Here is a 15899-nt window from a genome sequence, read left to right on the forward strand (position 1 = left end):
CACACACACACACACACACAAATACACCACAGTAAAAAACAGGAGACTTGTGCTGTGACTTAACAGTTTAATGTAAATCCAAGACAAAGTGTGATTACATTTCTACACATATACAATATGCATATGTGAGCATACAAATTCTCATTAATAACTCGATTCACCTCGGAGACCGAAAAAATGATCAAAAGTAACAGTGAATAACAAGCTATAACATAGTTCACCACAACGCGAGCCCCTTCTCACCCTACAGTTAGTAAAGAGGACAATTAAAATAACTATATTCTTCTATTTGACGAAGCTGTTTGTCTGTTAAAATCCTCCTGTAAATTTACAATGCTATCATTAGTTTTTTCGAAGCCTAATATAAATTCACTCCATTTTTCTACAACGAAAATGATTAAGAGAAGCACACAACATCATAATGGTAACACAAGCGCTTAGTAGCAAGTACTGAACTTGTTAGGAGGTTTAATTAATCCTTCTTCTTATTGTCATTATTATATTTATTTAAACATTCTATAAAGCCAGTAAAATATCCATTCTCATAACATACTTAATAATATTAGGCTAAGGAGCAGGGTATACATAGAACGCTACATCAACAGATTGAAATAATGAGACATCACACCCCAATAAACAAAAGTAAATAAGAAAAGACAATTAACCAAGAAGTATACTAGGAAATACTGCAGCACACATTAGCTTTATCGACAAAGAATGAGATTTTATACCATTGAGAAACCATACAGCAATGGACACAAAAGGGGGGTCAGGGTTTGATGCACTCTTAGGTCTTAAGAAAATGTAAATAAATGGATATATTACTTGCATAAATGTTGCTGTGCAAGTAGCTATTTAAGAAATTGAGCTACACTGATTTATAGATGTCATTTTGAGGATGTACCAAAAGGGATTGTGTCACTTTTCAAATGACTTTGACATGTCCTCTAGCTAGATATTTTTGTAGTGTAAACAGGAAAATCTGACTTTGAATGCAGCTTTGGTCTACCACCTCCAGATTCCATTATTAACACTATAAATATCACTATTTTTTGGCTAGAAATCTCTCTCAAAGTAGATGGGAGAAGCTACAATTTTCCTTCATGTAAATTAGACTGAAACAATCGTACAACCCCAAATTAGGAAAATCAGCTGGTAGAAATCATTCCTTATTCTTGCCTGGTTTTAAAGAGATGGAAAACAATCATATTTGAATCCGTTTTGGTAAACTCACATGTTGTAATCACCTGACACTTTCTATCAGTGATGGCATCAAACCTTGACCACCTCACCCTGAATTCCCCCAAGGAATAGCCAGCAAAGGAGCAGATCTCCTTAACAAAGGTTAAAAAAAACAAAAACATCCACTCTCATCCAAAAGGGCTTTAAGAATGTTTGTGTAACTAGATTATGAATTTTCTGGTGACAGAAAGTACATCAGCACATGATTAATCCACCTAATACCTGTTTCCTAACCCCTTTGTACTTTGGGAAGCAGCTGCGACTTTTCCAAATGATTCATTATGAGCGTGTGGGTTGATGTTGCAGGTTATCTGTTCACTTCTGGCTAAGCTTCAAGTCACCTTAGAGGAGTTTGTCCGAAGAAGACTAATGTAGCACTGTGTGCCATGCTCTCAGGAATGTTTCTCAGTGTTTCCAAAGCTCCGGGAGGAGAAGTATTCACCATGAGTTGTAAGTTTGAGTGTATTTAATGCCAGGTAAGGAGAATGCCAGGCTTCATAGAGAGTGAGATGCTGCCTTATATAGTTTTCTCTAATTAAAATGACGCTTTAAAGCTTTGGAGGTATTGTTGGTTATTTGGAAGGCAGTACTCTAACAATAAAGTCGCTAGCTGGGAAGGCTATGCTCACCTCAACAACACAAAACATCTTAACACTCTACTTAAGCACATTTTGGTAATTGTAAGGTCACTCGATCTACATTAATGCTCACATTTCTGATTCCCCTTTTTATAAAACACAAAACATTGGCTATGTGAAACAGAGTGAAAGACAAAGGTATCATACACATAAAGTTATTTTCCACAATGCTGAGCACACAGGGCTTCTCATAATTGGATATTTCCTTTGAGAAAATATAGAACCCCTCCTAATCATGAGGATAGTGGTAATTTTTACATTATTTCTCTCAAATGGGATTTTGCTGGAGATCAGGTGTATAATTATTGCATCATGCATGGCCACAAATGGTGTAGAAATTAAATTAAAGGTCACCCACTGAGAAAGATCTAAAGCCATTTCAGATGTCGCAGGTAACGTATTACATTCATTTAGTGCAGGTGACCATGGTTTTAAAGGTATTGTTGGTACATTTTTGATTAATTCATTTTTACAGGTCATTCTATACCATGGCACCCTAATGTAAAACAAATTGGGGGCCAAATGTGAAGAATAATGAAAAGAGAAAAAAAAGAAAAAGCTGAAAAACAGACTGCAGCTCTTCTCATAGTTGAATGTTCAGAAACAATGTGGCAACTCTAAACAAATGAATGACTGTGCTGTATGACTTAAGTATGTTAAATCCTCCCTGTGTACTTGTACATTTTATACACACATGCATTTGCTTGGGCGGTAAAGCAACATGTCCTTAAAAGCACTTGTAAAGTGTTTAAAGATGAAACCAGAAGTTATTGCCTGTCTGTTCTAGCAACGCTGTGGAGGATTGCTTGTACTGTGCTGTGCTGTGCTGTACATGGTCAATCTATTGAACTTCTTTGGTGGGAGGAGCGAAAAGTCCGAGTGTGACAACGCTGTCCCCGTGGTAACAAGACGGGGGACAGGACAGCAGTCTAGCATGGGTAATGCCAAATTCCCTCAAACAGTGGAATGTTTCAGTAGTCTGCCTCATCACAGAGGAGCCAAAAGATTTCAATGGAAAATCATCTCCCTTATGCATGTGTGCTTAGGCCCCGGTGACCAAAAGTAAATTAAGTCGATAATATAAAATAAAAAAAACAACAACAACAGAACAGAGAAGAATGACGTAACCAGCAACGTACTATGTAATCACATCTTTAACTGCCTGGACCCAAGGCTTGCATGCTGGAGCTGACGGGGAGTGGAGAGTTTTGGGTAAACAAGTACCAGGATGAAAGACCACTCTGGGACCCATCAAGAGTTGTCTTTAAGAGATTGTTGGATTTCAAGCCTGGGTGTGGCATCCTCAAGCTGAACTATCTATCTATCTAAGAGGGCCCCATTGGATTATCATCAACTCAACACTTACTATCATCAGCAGTGTTGCAACACTTTACACAATTTCACCCACCTCCACGGAATACTAAATATTACTGTACATCAACCCCCAGGTTACAAAATAGAAATGAGCCTGACATATAATAAAAACACACACACACTCTGATAAAACATCCACAAGAATTATTGCAACAATCTCTAAAAATAAACACAACATGTACTACAGCCATGTCAAAAGTTCAAGATAATGTTAAGTTAAAAAAAAAAAAAAAAAAAAAAAATCACTTCAAATGCAAGTACTATGGCATACCATGAAGGAGAGGGGGAAGGCTTTCACTAAACCACCAGCAGTTCTAATGTGCCCACTTCATGAGGACAATTGAACAAAGGAGATTATTTGTATCATTGGCTACAATAAAATGATGTCTGTTAAATCAAGCAGCAAACACACAAAGCAACAGCCCTATTGGTTCTCTAAGTGTTCAGGTATCCCGTTAGGCTGGCGTGGCGATGTCTGTGGTGTACCTGGTTCGAAGACAAATGGACAGTGGCCAACAAATCGAGCTTGTTTCCACAAGATGCCCTTCCAGGTGTATGCTGTGGCATTTCCCTTCTGTTCTGTTCCTGCAGCTCTGAGATGCTACCCAAACCTCAAGCGCAACAAATAACTTCCAATTATCTTTGCTGGAAAAACAAACGACAACAGCAACAATGACAATAACAAAAGGATTCATGTCACATTTCATGGTGTGCATTCAGGTAAGGTAGTGCCCCTGCGGCTCCTACCAACCAACCGGGCTCAGTGTTACTATCAACCTGCTCAGTGCCAACTTGCTACCATTTTAGTCCCATTTAAGATAGAGAGTTTCACCCTGCCCTCCACAGTCCCTACCTAAAACTGACCCTATGCTCTCAACCAGCCCCCCTCACTCGTGCCTACACAGTATCTCTCTCTCAAACAACCCTCGATACTCTGTCTCTTTGCTGCAGCCAGGCTATCTCTAGCCTCACAGAATCACCCTCATTGCAACAATCACTTTCGGTCAGGCCCTTCTCTCGGACTAGCTTTTAACCTTAAAACGCCCTCTACTGTGTCTCAAACATTGTACTGTAACTCAGTCCCTGTACATGAAAACTGAGCTAATATCTCTGCTCTGTATTCACGATGCATGAACTCCCTTGTGTGAATTAAAAAAAACAACAAATATATTCCAAACTAAAGCCACATTTTGGGTGTCACTGTGATAAGAGGTTTACGGCTACAGCTGTACTGTACATTTTCATATTTACATTAATATCCAGAGCAAATGTAACAAGAATTTATCTATGACTTTGGTAAGTACCCCAGGCAAGTTATCTCATGCACACATAATAAAATAGCTCAGCTTGATATCAACTCTGACATTAATCTTCATCAACTATAGTATGCTGTCATTAAGGACAAGAAACAGCAAGGGCTGAGCCTACACCTGGAAGAGAGCTACAACTGCCCCGACTAGGATGTCAAACCAGGGAAAAATGTCTCTATGTATAGCTATAGTCTCTCGTGGCTTTCAGGATCCAAGCCAAGTAAACTGTGTCATTATATCTGTAAGGCACTACGAGGGAACAATGGTCAAAACCTAAAGACTGAAGAGGGTTTTGAGGAGGTGGACTACACACGCATGGCTGACAGTAGCACACACAGACAATCACGTTGTACATGCCTATGTTATTATAACCACTTTGTGCAATCACATTGAAAAAAGAGGAACAAATAAATCTATTGGTATCAGGAAAAAAAAGTTTTCTTCTTAAAACAAACAGGTGCAGACTGCTACATTCTAAGAACGGGGCCCAGCTAAGACACCTAGCTAAAACTGAAGTATCGTCATAAAGGTGAAACATAAAGGAAAATATCTATAAATACACTAAAAAGTTTGTTGTCTTCTGTTGGTTATATTTCCAGAAGCCTCCTCGGCTGAAGAAGGTGGAGTGGGGGGAGTTGCCTCTCTTTTCTCCCCACACCATGAATGATTTGGAAATATTAAGACAGTTCAAGGCCATCAATATTTTTTTCTTTGAAGAGCAGCAGGTTTCCGTATTTCACCTTCACCCAATTCTCTTGGGATTCAAAACTTCCAGTCAGTAACCCCTGTTCAACGGTCACTTCCCAAATTTAAGAGGGGTAAATAAAAGAAAACAAACCAGAAAACCTCCACTGTTCCAAAAGGCCTGTTTCAAACTCCCCTGTAAAACTAATGAGACATTACTTTCCTTATAAAGTAAAGCAAAGTAAAGACAAAAAAAAGCAAAACTGGCCCATTCAGGGAAAAAAAATCGACAACAAAACACCTTGAACTGTACCCCTCTGAAATTCAACCCCCATCTTTCCCTTCTAGAGAGGCTGTGAATCTTTCTTTTTTTCTTTTTCTCTCTGTCGTTATATCTTCAAGTTATTTGTGACAGTTTCATGAGGATTGCATGTTCCTCTGTCTCTGTTAATGTCTGAGGTCGAGGAGAGGATGTCTAGGATGTAGATGGGGCTCAGGGCGGGTGGGTCGGGGGAAGCAGCAGCGCTGGGTCAGGCTCTCCAGTGTCAGTCAGTGTCTTCTCTAGAGGTAAGGGTACTGGTTGACCTTGGTGGGGCTCAGCGGGTATCCAGTGTAGACAGTGGAGGCGGGTGAGGCGCTGATGTAGGCCTGGTGGGCAAACTGGGCCTGGTACTGGCTGTGGTGCAGGGTGGGTGAGGGCAGCACACGGTGGCCCATGCTGACTGGGACCTGGTGGACGATGCTTGGGGGGTAGCTTCCGTGCTGGACTGCGTGGCGCGCCGAGCCCTGTGACGCCACCAGGTGGGCCACAGTGCCGGTGGAGCCCAGAGCAGCAGGGGCTGTGTAGGTGTAGAGGTGGGGCTGGCTGGGTAGGTGTGTGGCAGCCAGGTGTGGGTGGACGTTGCCTGTGTGAGAGGGGCTGTTGTGATGGAAGGAGTACGGGGCTTGAGTGGCGATGGTGGGGGTGATGTAGGCTTGCTGGCGCCGATGACCTCCATTTCGCTCGGCTACCATGTGCTGCTGGGCCTGAGGGAGAAGGTGAAAGAAGATATCTTAAACTGTTGTTCAAGGAAAGCCTGGCAACTTAAAGTTTTGTGGTATTCATATATTCACTTCAACTGAAGGATAATATGATCTCTTCACTGCATGAAACCCTTTAAATCCCCATTGGATACTATCACAAATACATCAAACTCGATCCTGAAACGCTGAAAGTTTGGAGACCTGAAGTTTCCTATTCATGTCCCACCATACCTGGCTGAGATTGAGAGGCTGCTGCTGGAGGGGGTGTGGCCCTGAGCGCTGCTGTCGGTAGGACCCGCCTCCAGGCACGCCCCCTGGTACGTGATTATTGCCAGACACCACTCCATTGGAGGATTTGAACTTGTAAGCTGAATTCTGATGGTTCATTGCATCTGCACAGGAAGAGATACAAGTTAAGTTAAAACCTAACAGCATAATATTTACTAGCTAGCACATGAGGCTGTGTCTTTTACCTGGCATCAAGCGCTCACACTCATTTGGGACCTCACTGGTTTGGGTTTTGAGAGGGGGGATGATGATGGTGCGTGGGTTGCCATTGTTGTAGTTGTCCAGTATGGTGGTCTTTGTGTCATAGCTGTTGTTGTTGGGGGGTCTGGACTCCACAGTGTAAGGGCTGTTGTTGCTGGAACAGTCGGAGTCGGGTGAATCGTGGACCGTCACACAGCTGATGACATTCTTCCTCTGTTTAGAAGATGAGCTGGAGAAACCAGAAGGGCACCAGTGAGTTAAGTTACAGAGAATTCCAAATCCACTGCAATAACTTAAATATTAATGCTCAGTGATAAATGGAGCCAAACATCAAAACTGTGCCAGTAGTATTTATCATTACCTGATAGTATGTCCTCTCTGTAGTTGTATATATCGACTTCAAAGCAAATATATTGTGTGCAGTTATACTTCTGATTTGTTTTTGCAAGGTATAAATATGTAGTCACCACTGCTAGCAATTTTAAAAAGCTAACTTTTTGGGTGTTATCACTGATATATCTTGTGCCAAATGACTGTGCGGCGATAAAACTGATTGATCAATGGTCACAAAACCCTAACATCCCAGGAATTACAATTGCCTGGATAGAGCCGTTGGCATTTATGACTCTAGATCAAATCAATTTTATAGTTGTGCAGTCATTTGATAACAAAATTACAAATATACTGTATGTCATTTAAAATGTCTGTATTATGTTAAATCCAAAATAAGAGATAACAGGAAAATAAGATGACATAAAGTTGGCCTCTTAGTTTTTCTGGCAATGGTGAGCAGATATTTCTACCCTGCTAAGTGCAAGCAGATGTATGCCATGTTTTTGAAAAGTCTTTGTTGCGCCTGTCTTCTGAGACTGCAGCGCTTTGTGATGTGTTTATTGTGGAAATTTATTTTGCAATGACTGTAAAATTATGATGCACCATGCAGCCCTAATCCAAGCCTGCAAATCTCTAACATCCATAACAATTTTCAGCAACGAGACAACACCATAAGCACTGGTAACCCAACTGATAAACAAACCTCTTAGCCTGTATCAACCATGCTAAAAATACAGACATTAATTCCTAAAACTCAGCAGAACTGACCTATTGTTTTGTTTGTGGTCATCTTCCTCATCTGTGTCACTGCTGATGGTGATGATGCTGACTGCAGGGCTGGGCGTGTCGGGGATGATGATGGTCTGTCTAGGGACGTGGTGCTGGTGCTGGTGGTCGCGGGTGGTGCTGGAAGCCTGTTCTGCTTCGCTAGCCCCCCACACTCCACCCCCACAGCCCTGCGGGGGCGGGCAGTTGGAGGCCGAGCCGTTCTGTAGCACGGCGCAACGTGGGGGTGTGTTCTCCTTCACCCGCTTGGAGCGCTGCGGGGACAGCACTGCCTGTGAGGATGACACCTCATAGGCTGACATGTTCCTTGAGGAAAGACAGAAATGGAATTGAGTGTCTTATAGAGGGGCAAGACACACAGATGATGAAAATCTGATACCTCAACATCAAAAGTCGTGAGAGATCATAATCTCATTGTGAGCTACCAGGATGGTGATTTACAGTAATCTAGAGTGACCTGAGAGTTATAGTACCTCGCAGACATTTGGTGCTGTTTGTTCTTTTTGGCTGAAGGCTGCCTCATAACGTGTGCCACTCCCACATTGAGCGTCTGGTTGGATGGGAGCGTGACGTGGCCAGCCAATAAGGCTGGCTGCTGCATGATGGGATTATAATGGCTGCCATGAGGGTGGGAATTCCTGTAATATATACAAAGTTTTATGTTATAATAATAATATAATAAGAAACCTGGAAGTCAGGAAGAAATGCATATGATAATGGGAAATACAATGAAATATCAGACCAGTCAAACCCTATATAGCATATGAGGAATAAGACAGACAGGTAAAGCAGTTCCCACAAAGGCCAGCAGGTGGCAGCAGCTAACTTTTCTAAAGAAGCCAAAAGGAGGAGCGGGAACAAGTGAGGGAGAGAGCAAAGAGGGAGAGCAGAGGAGCTGACACCAGCAGCTGTGGAGCGATAGCTCTGCAGAGGAAGTGCGACACTTTCCCAATCGTCTCTCTGAGGACAGCAGAGCTGCCACTGGACAGGAAGGGAGGGAGAGACGAGGAGGGAGAGGAGTAAGGGGGTGTCTGGTCACAGATGGACAGCTCCAAATGAATCTGAGCATACATGTCCCCAGCAGCCCTCCACATACACATTATATACCTGCATCCTCCTTATCTCCCTGCAGATTGCCTTCTCCCATCTATCCATCCATTTATCGAGTTATCCCACTGACAGGCTATACTCAACATGATGTCTCTACATGTACATATATCCCATCTCCCTGAGGTGAATCTGCCCTTCTAAAAGCACCCGTGTTCATGTGGGGACTGTGATTCATTGAAGATAAAGGACAAGCTGTCAGGGTGGTACAGGCTTCCCGGTCAATCAGTCTCATGCCATACCATCTTCCTATAGCACATTTTGACCTATAAAAGCCATAAAACCACTGCTGGTTTTTTGAAATTAGTTTATCTGACCTGAACTGCAAACATGCCCCTGGTATTATGTGTATAAACTTGATTTCACAAAGTGCTTTTTTTTTTAAAGCTTTTAAAATATATCAACCTTTTCAGATTTATTTAGCCAGCTTAATCCTTGTGTAAAGAAGGGTGGATTCAAAAACTGCAGGCCACAGTGCACAGACTTAAATAAATGCTCTCTAAAATCAGTGAAGGTTAAGACTGGCTGGGAGCAGTTTAAAGTAAGGGAGCAGTGTTGTTTACCTCCAGTTGGCGAGAGGCTGTGTGCTGCTCATGGAGTCAGGGATGACAGTGGCATGCTGGACTGAGGTGTGGGTGAGCTGCTGCCAGGCTGGAGGCAGCAGGATCTGCTGGGTGCCGCTGGGCCAGGCCTGCTGAGGTGGAAGAGGACAGAGTGGGGGGATAAACAAAGAGGGTGAGAAGATAGAAAGTACAGATTGAAAAGACAAAAAAAGGAGACACAGAAGTCTCTCATGGGACTGCAAAATTACCCAGGATACATTTTTCTTTAATAAAATATAAATTCATGAACAAAGGTGACTCATTGAACTTGGCTGATTAGTTTGAGGGTGTTGTGATAAATTACAATATCTTTTCAAAAGTGCAGAACAGCTGGTTTAAAGTAGCTACTGGGCATGCAAAATGAACTCTGCCGGCTTCAAGGAGACATCCATCGACAAAAGAGATAAGACCAGGACTTAATAAAGATGTACAGCAGCTCCTTTCTCTGTGTGCGTGTGTATGAGTGAGTGAGCACATGTGTGCATGTCTACGTGTTAGTGTGATTATGTGTTTGACTTGAGTCAAATCAACCTATGTTGTAATTAAATTCATAGGCCTATTCAAGCTGCTGTGAAAGAGGCTACTTTGTATTTCTGAAGCAGAATCGAAGGAGTATCAGGCATAATATGCCCCAAGATGTGCCAAGATGAGTGTGCGTGCATGCATGCCTGAGCGTATTTGTGTGTTACTTTGTGTGTAACCCTAATAGTTTAATGCAGTTCTATTGATTAGCACTTTAATGTCAGGGCTAATGAATTGTTCCTTTAATACCATTTGCACATCTATTTACAACGACATCAGTATGTGCTGCAGCACACACACGTTTAAATTGAGGGAGAGAAAGACAAACAGAGGGAAGAGAAAGTGAGAGAGGCGCCATACAAAATGAAAAGCAGTTAATCTGTGCATATGCTGCGGTAACTTTTTACCTTTTATCCTTTTACTTTATCTTAACAACTCATATTTGCTTTGTTCTGCCTGTTTCCATTATAATCTAAAAAAAATAGCTGTTTCTTTATCAGAGTCTGGCTGCAGGCTTGTAGATGTTGAACTCTTTTCGTCTGAGGCAGGTTACAATGTCCAAACCAGCCAGCCTGTGGGTGAGGTGCTGCAGGGGGCATCTGCAGGCCAGCAGAGCTGCCTTGTCTGTGCACTGATGACTGACATCTCTAATGGAACATTCTGGAGCTCGAGATGGTCTTTACATCCAAGACCACATCCAAGGCCTTTTATCAACATGCCATTAAGAGACTCTAATACATCCATCCATCTCCTGTTCCTCCTCCTCCTGCTCGCTCTATCTCCATTCCTGGCACTCTACATGCCTCTCTCACTAGGCGTCTGTGTTGTGTAACCAGCCTGTCTGCCCTGAAATGGTAACCCAGTTAAGAGGCCATTTTCTTTCTTCTCAGAGAGCCTACCATCACTATCAGCGGCCCACCACCTCCCACCTCGACCTACACTCCCTGGGTGAAAACCCTTTGTCACCTCAGGGCTTTGAAAGCCGCAGCTCTCACTCCCCAATTGTTTCCACATTTTCTGCATTCCTGCTCCAGATAAAGGTCCTGCTGGTTTCCCTGCCTCCCAGCTTGGAGCCTCCTTTACTCTGCCCCTTCTCTGCACACCCAGGGAGCTCGGGGCTAAACGTGCACGGGTCTGAGTTGGGCAAAGGGTGCATGGGCGACAGTGAGCGGTGGGTGGGTTAAGGCACAGGTGGGGAGAAGGCAACAACTATCCAGCCAAGCCTGTGAGACCTCCCACAGTAAAAGAATAAAGACCGAGGAACACACACACACACACACACACACACACACACTGCACACCCAGTTATTAGGTGTGCTGCTCACTGGCCTATATAAACCATCTGCTTACGTTAACTGTTTACTGCCTTTGTTTAACATGTGTACAGAAAGAGATTACAGTAAAGATCAGCAGAGCATGGCAGCTATGTGTGATCAATACTTGATATATCATTTAATGTAATTTACATTTTCCTTATTAAGACATAGATATTTATTTTTTTGCCTTTGACAGATCCATCATATATCCATGGATCTGGTGATGCTGGTCATGCAGAGCCTCATCCAAGCTTCCCCTGACCTGTCAGGATCCTCTGAGGCCTGTAATTTGGAGCGCCTGACTTGGAAGCAGCCCTGGAGCTAATCACCATTTGGTATCTGACAGATTAACCCACCATAGAAACACAGGCGCGCGCACACACATACACACATAGAGCTTTGCTGCCTGTCTGCCTGCCTACTGCATGATTAACTGGAGATAAGGGAGCGCTTCAAACTCCCTGGATTCTCAGGGATATTTAAAGCCTTCATGGAAATTTCCATAGGGAAAGAGGTGGTGTGGCGATGGAAGTGGTCTACGGTGTGTGTACGTGTGTGTGTGTGTGTCTGTGTGTGTGTGTGTGTGTGTGTGTGTGCCAAGAGAGTGATGCACAGTCACTCTCTGTTACTTCCAACAACTGTATATTAGCAGCTAAAGTTCTGGCTCCACTGTGCAGGCTGCAGTGAAGGCCTTCTCTGTGTGAAAGGCTCTTGCCTTTGTGTGCATCAGACCGTGGCAGCCTCAGCCTCCAGGAGAGCGGGGCAGCAGAGAGAGAGCGGGGCGAGGGGGAGAGAGGAAGAGGAGAGAGAGAGAGAGAGCCAGGGAGCAATGCACAGGAGAGCTTGGCCTGAATGCGCTCAGGAAAAAACAGCTGCCAGCAGGGGCAGGGTCACGAACATTGAGTGATTTCCAGCCTCCATCGATAGATACTATTCTTAGTGAAGGCTTAAAAAACAAGGGATGCAGAGAGGTTTTTTTTTTTTTTTCATTTGAGCAGTTTGGAAATGTTTTTAACAGGCACTATTACTGTTAAGACCCCAAAACTATACTAGGTCCATCTCTGTGATATCTTCCTACCTGTGTAAGAAGTCCAGGTTGGATCTGCAGAGGCTGGGCACCAGGGGCCTGCGTCACTATGGGAACAGCATTCTCCATCCGCACAGAGTAACTGGTGTGCTTGGAAGGGGACGCCTGCAGCCCTGTGCACAAATAAAGGACATGCACAGAGAATATCAACAAATAAACCCTCCACATCTGTCACCTCATACACAATCATGCTATCAGCAAAATTAAGAGCGAGAGATCAGATAACGTGTTATATATGCCCACTGATTTATCTGTATTCAACAGATGTCTGCCATGTTCGAATATAGCAACCCTGCTTACAAAAACAGTAGTCATGGCAGTAGTGTAAAAAACAGCTTCTAATAATGGATTTTTCATCCATTCCACAGAAAGAATAAATAGAGAAATAAAATAATGCCTTAGAGCTCTTCTGCCTTCCCAGTGCAAACACAGAGGAGACAAAAGGGGTGAGTAAGCATTACACAAAGATATTAAATTTCTTTTCAAATGATTAATTTCCTCATCAAGTTATCATTGGATCACTGTTTGTAGATTACGATTGACACTGCCTGTGGGGTGCTAGGCTGAGCTGCAAAACAAAAAGACAGCAAAAGAAGAGGACTTTATGTGCACAGACAGAACTAAAACTGAGTCTTAGAACTAGTGCAGCTCTTAAGCTTTGACTGATTTACATTTTTATTATGTTTTATCTACATATCACAGCCTGTTCTACTGCAGGTGCTCTTGCCTGAGATTTCATGTTTTCCCCATATGACCACGGATCTCACCCTATCCATCTGTGCTAATGCATTCTGTCTGGTAAGACCTCCTTACCTTGGAAGCCAGGAGGGCAGACAATGAGCGCCTGCTGGAAGGGGTCGGGCCGGGCAGCGCAGAGCTGAGGAGCCCCCGGCTGCAGAGGCATGCTCCTTTGGGCCACAGCTGCCATGGAGGCAGCGGAGGGCTGGTAGAGTGCAGATTGGTAGTTTAGTATGGAGACATCAGGACTTGCAAAGGAAAGGGTGGCATTGTTGGTGGAGGAGGGAGCCAGGTTGGTGGCCTAAAGGAATGATGGGACCAAAATAAAAAAACAAAACAAAACATGAGAGTGGAGGTACTGATGGGAATGACAGGGACGTGGAAATGCTGCAGGGTGGAGAGGTTGAAAAGCAGACATTGTAAAAAAAACAACCCAAACAAACAGAAATTAACAATATTCTAACAAAACTAAACACATACAAATGCAAAACAACCAGCAGATCAAGAGAAGATGGATAGCTGGGCATCTGACATTGATGAAAGCTGATGGAAGAATGAGGAAATTGGACGAATGATTCGAACGTTTCTTAAAATATGCAGACTGTTGATTTGATTAATTAGAGGGAGAGAAAGAATGAGGTGCAATCAATGCTACAATTCTTAGAATAATCAACCATCAATGAGCAAAATGCCACCAGAGCACATTTAGATTGAGATGTGATTTTGTACCACTTGCAGCATTTACTGGCCCACGAGCCTTACTTTTTATAACTAGAATAATGTGCTGGAAATGTATACTGTCCTTATAGTGTCTATAAATATACTGGACATGAATTTAGCGATGCTTTGTATGTCTCAGGACACTGTTTAGCAACAATAAACCACACACCATCATAAACATCTCCCTAATTATCACACTTAAATGAGTGATGAATTCCTAAAGTCAGTTTAAATAAAAATGTTACAGAATCATAATGAGCCAACATAATGAGCTGCTGCAAAATTTGACATTTCATGTCACAGCTTCACTATCTATCCCCCAAATCAATATGCCTGACCGGAGTAATATTTCACAGCCAACAGTCACTCTATAATTATGTAAGCTTAGGTAACTCCAGCATGTCCTGACCATTAATAAGACATGTGGAATACTAAGACTGCCTGGGAACATCCTAGATACAAACAAATGCTTTTAAGAGACACCGTTTGCTCAGCTTGTAAGTAGTATTCGCTCCATGAGACACTGTCTAATTTTAGCGCTTTCATTAAGCGTACATAGGGGCGGAGGGAAATACAGAGACAGCGCTTTCATTTTTCATTTGCTCTCTTTAGCGTGTTCGATGAACACCAGGGGAGGGAACATAATCAATATGGCACTGTGGCATTCATCATAAACAAGCACGGAAGCAGCAAAATACAAACCAAAGATGCATTCCTGCTTTGCAAATGAATCGAGCTGAATAAATCACTAACTTAAGTCTGTCTATATGCCCTGAGAGCCGGGTGCAGAAAAGACAAGCTGAGGGAATGTTAATCCATTTAAATCACAGCAAGATGGGGTTTTTGTCGCATGCTACACAGTGTGAGCTGGCTCGATATAGTTGATGATAAAGAACTCTGTTTACTAAAGAGAAGGGTGGGGGGAGAGCAGGAGTTTGTAACTAAGCACAATGTGGAAAACCTTGCAACCCGACGCTCGGTGATTCCGGCAGAAGCCAAAAGTCAGCAGTTTCGATTCACAGACTGTATGGGAACGAAGCGGTAAAGCACCACAGGCTCAACCCAGAGAAATGGAAGGAAAGAGGAGAAGACAGAGGAGGACAGGAGTGAGAGGAGGGAAAAAGAGAGGAAGCCTGGTAAAGGGATTCTTAAGGCCTGAAAGCCCCAGAATGCAAGGCAAGCAGGAAGTGGGGCTTGTCATGTGTGTAATCAGCACTTTGTGACAATCCCACAGGACCTGGGGCACAGACAGAAATGCAGGCAGACAGATATACATGCACCAAGGCAGAAAGGCAGCCCAGTAAGCATGGAAACGTGCAGACAGACAGGCAGAGCAGACAGAGAAAAACAAGCATCCGCTCTCAAGCTGCTAAGCTACTGGCAGTTGAGTGTTTAGAAAACAATTATTTGGATAAGAAAGCATTAGACTGGCTATGTAAGCAAGCTGCATCTTTAATATTTTAGCTTGAATGGCTTGGCTTCATTATCCGTTGTCTTCAATATACACATACTTACATATCCTGTTTATGCAGTATTTTATTAATGCACATTCTAAACTGTACCATATGCTCATAATTTATTTTAGGGCCTATATGTACTCTTCTTTTTTTTGTTAACTACATTTTTGTCCTTTAATCTATTAAACATGTATTGAAATATAAGTTGGAAATGCAGTAAACAACAGCGTAACTATTTGACATACTTTTATATTTACCTGGCTGTGCACAGTGTTGAGCTGGTTGTTGAAGGTCATGGTGAGGTTGGTGGAGGTGCTGGGGGCCACATGGGTGATAAAGGGTGTCTTGCTCTGGTTGACTGTGTCGTACATGTTGACACGACGCTTACAGATCTCCATGTTTTGGAAGCACGACTTCACGCTACAGCAGGGACAGAGAGTGAGGGAGAAGGAATGAGCAGTGTGTCATACC

General features: G+C 43.0%; 1 protein-coding gene across 4 annotated transcripts in view; it reads right to left on the minus strand.

The window, feature by feature from the left end:
• Positions 1-53: 53 nt before the first annotated feature.
• Positions 54-15899, minus strand: part of hipk2 (homeodomain interacting protein kinase 2) — a 71699-nt gene continuing 55853 nt past the window's right edge. Inside the window, exons 7-15 of one of the 4 annotated variants that reach the window (XM_067589180.1) lie at positions 15686-15848; positions 13327-13456; positions 12505-12626; positions 9550-9677; positions 8353-8517; positions 7862-8185; positions 6745-6989; positions 6503-6663; positions 54-6274 (exon numbers count right to left, since the gene is read on the minus strand). In XM_067589180.1, coding sequence (XP_067445281.1) covers positions 5810-6274; positions 6503-6663; positions 6745-6989; positions 7862-8185; positions 8353-8517; positions 9550-9677; positions 12505-12626; positions 13327-13456; positions 15686-15848 — 1903 coding nt within the window. In that variant the 3' untranslated portion in view covers positions 54-5809. Of the gene's footprint in view, positions 6275-6502; positions 6664-6744; positions 6990-7861; positions 8186-8352; positions 8518-9549; positions 9681-12504; positions 12627-13326; positions 13553-15685; positions 15849-15899 lie in introns of all 4 variants that reach the window. The other 3 variants (XM_067589179.1, XM_067589178.1, XM_067589177.1) reach the window with 3 other exon arrangements.

This window comes from Thunnus thynnus, chromosome 5 (assembly GCF_963924715.1).
Source record: "Thunnus thynnus chromosome 5, fThuThy2.1, whole genome shotgun sequence".
Lineage (NCBI taxonomy): Eukaryota > Metazoa > Chordata > Actinopteri > Scombriformes > Scombridae > Thunnus > Thunnus thynnus.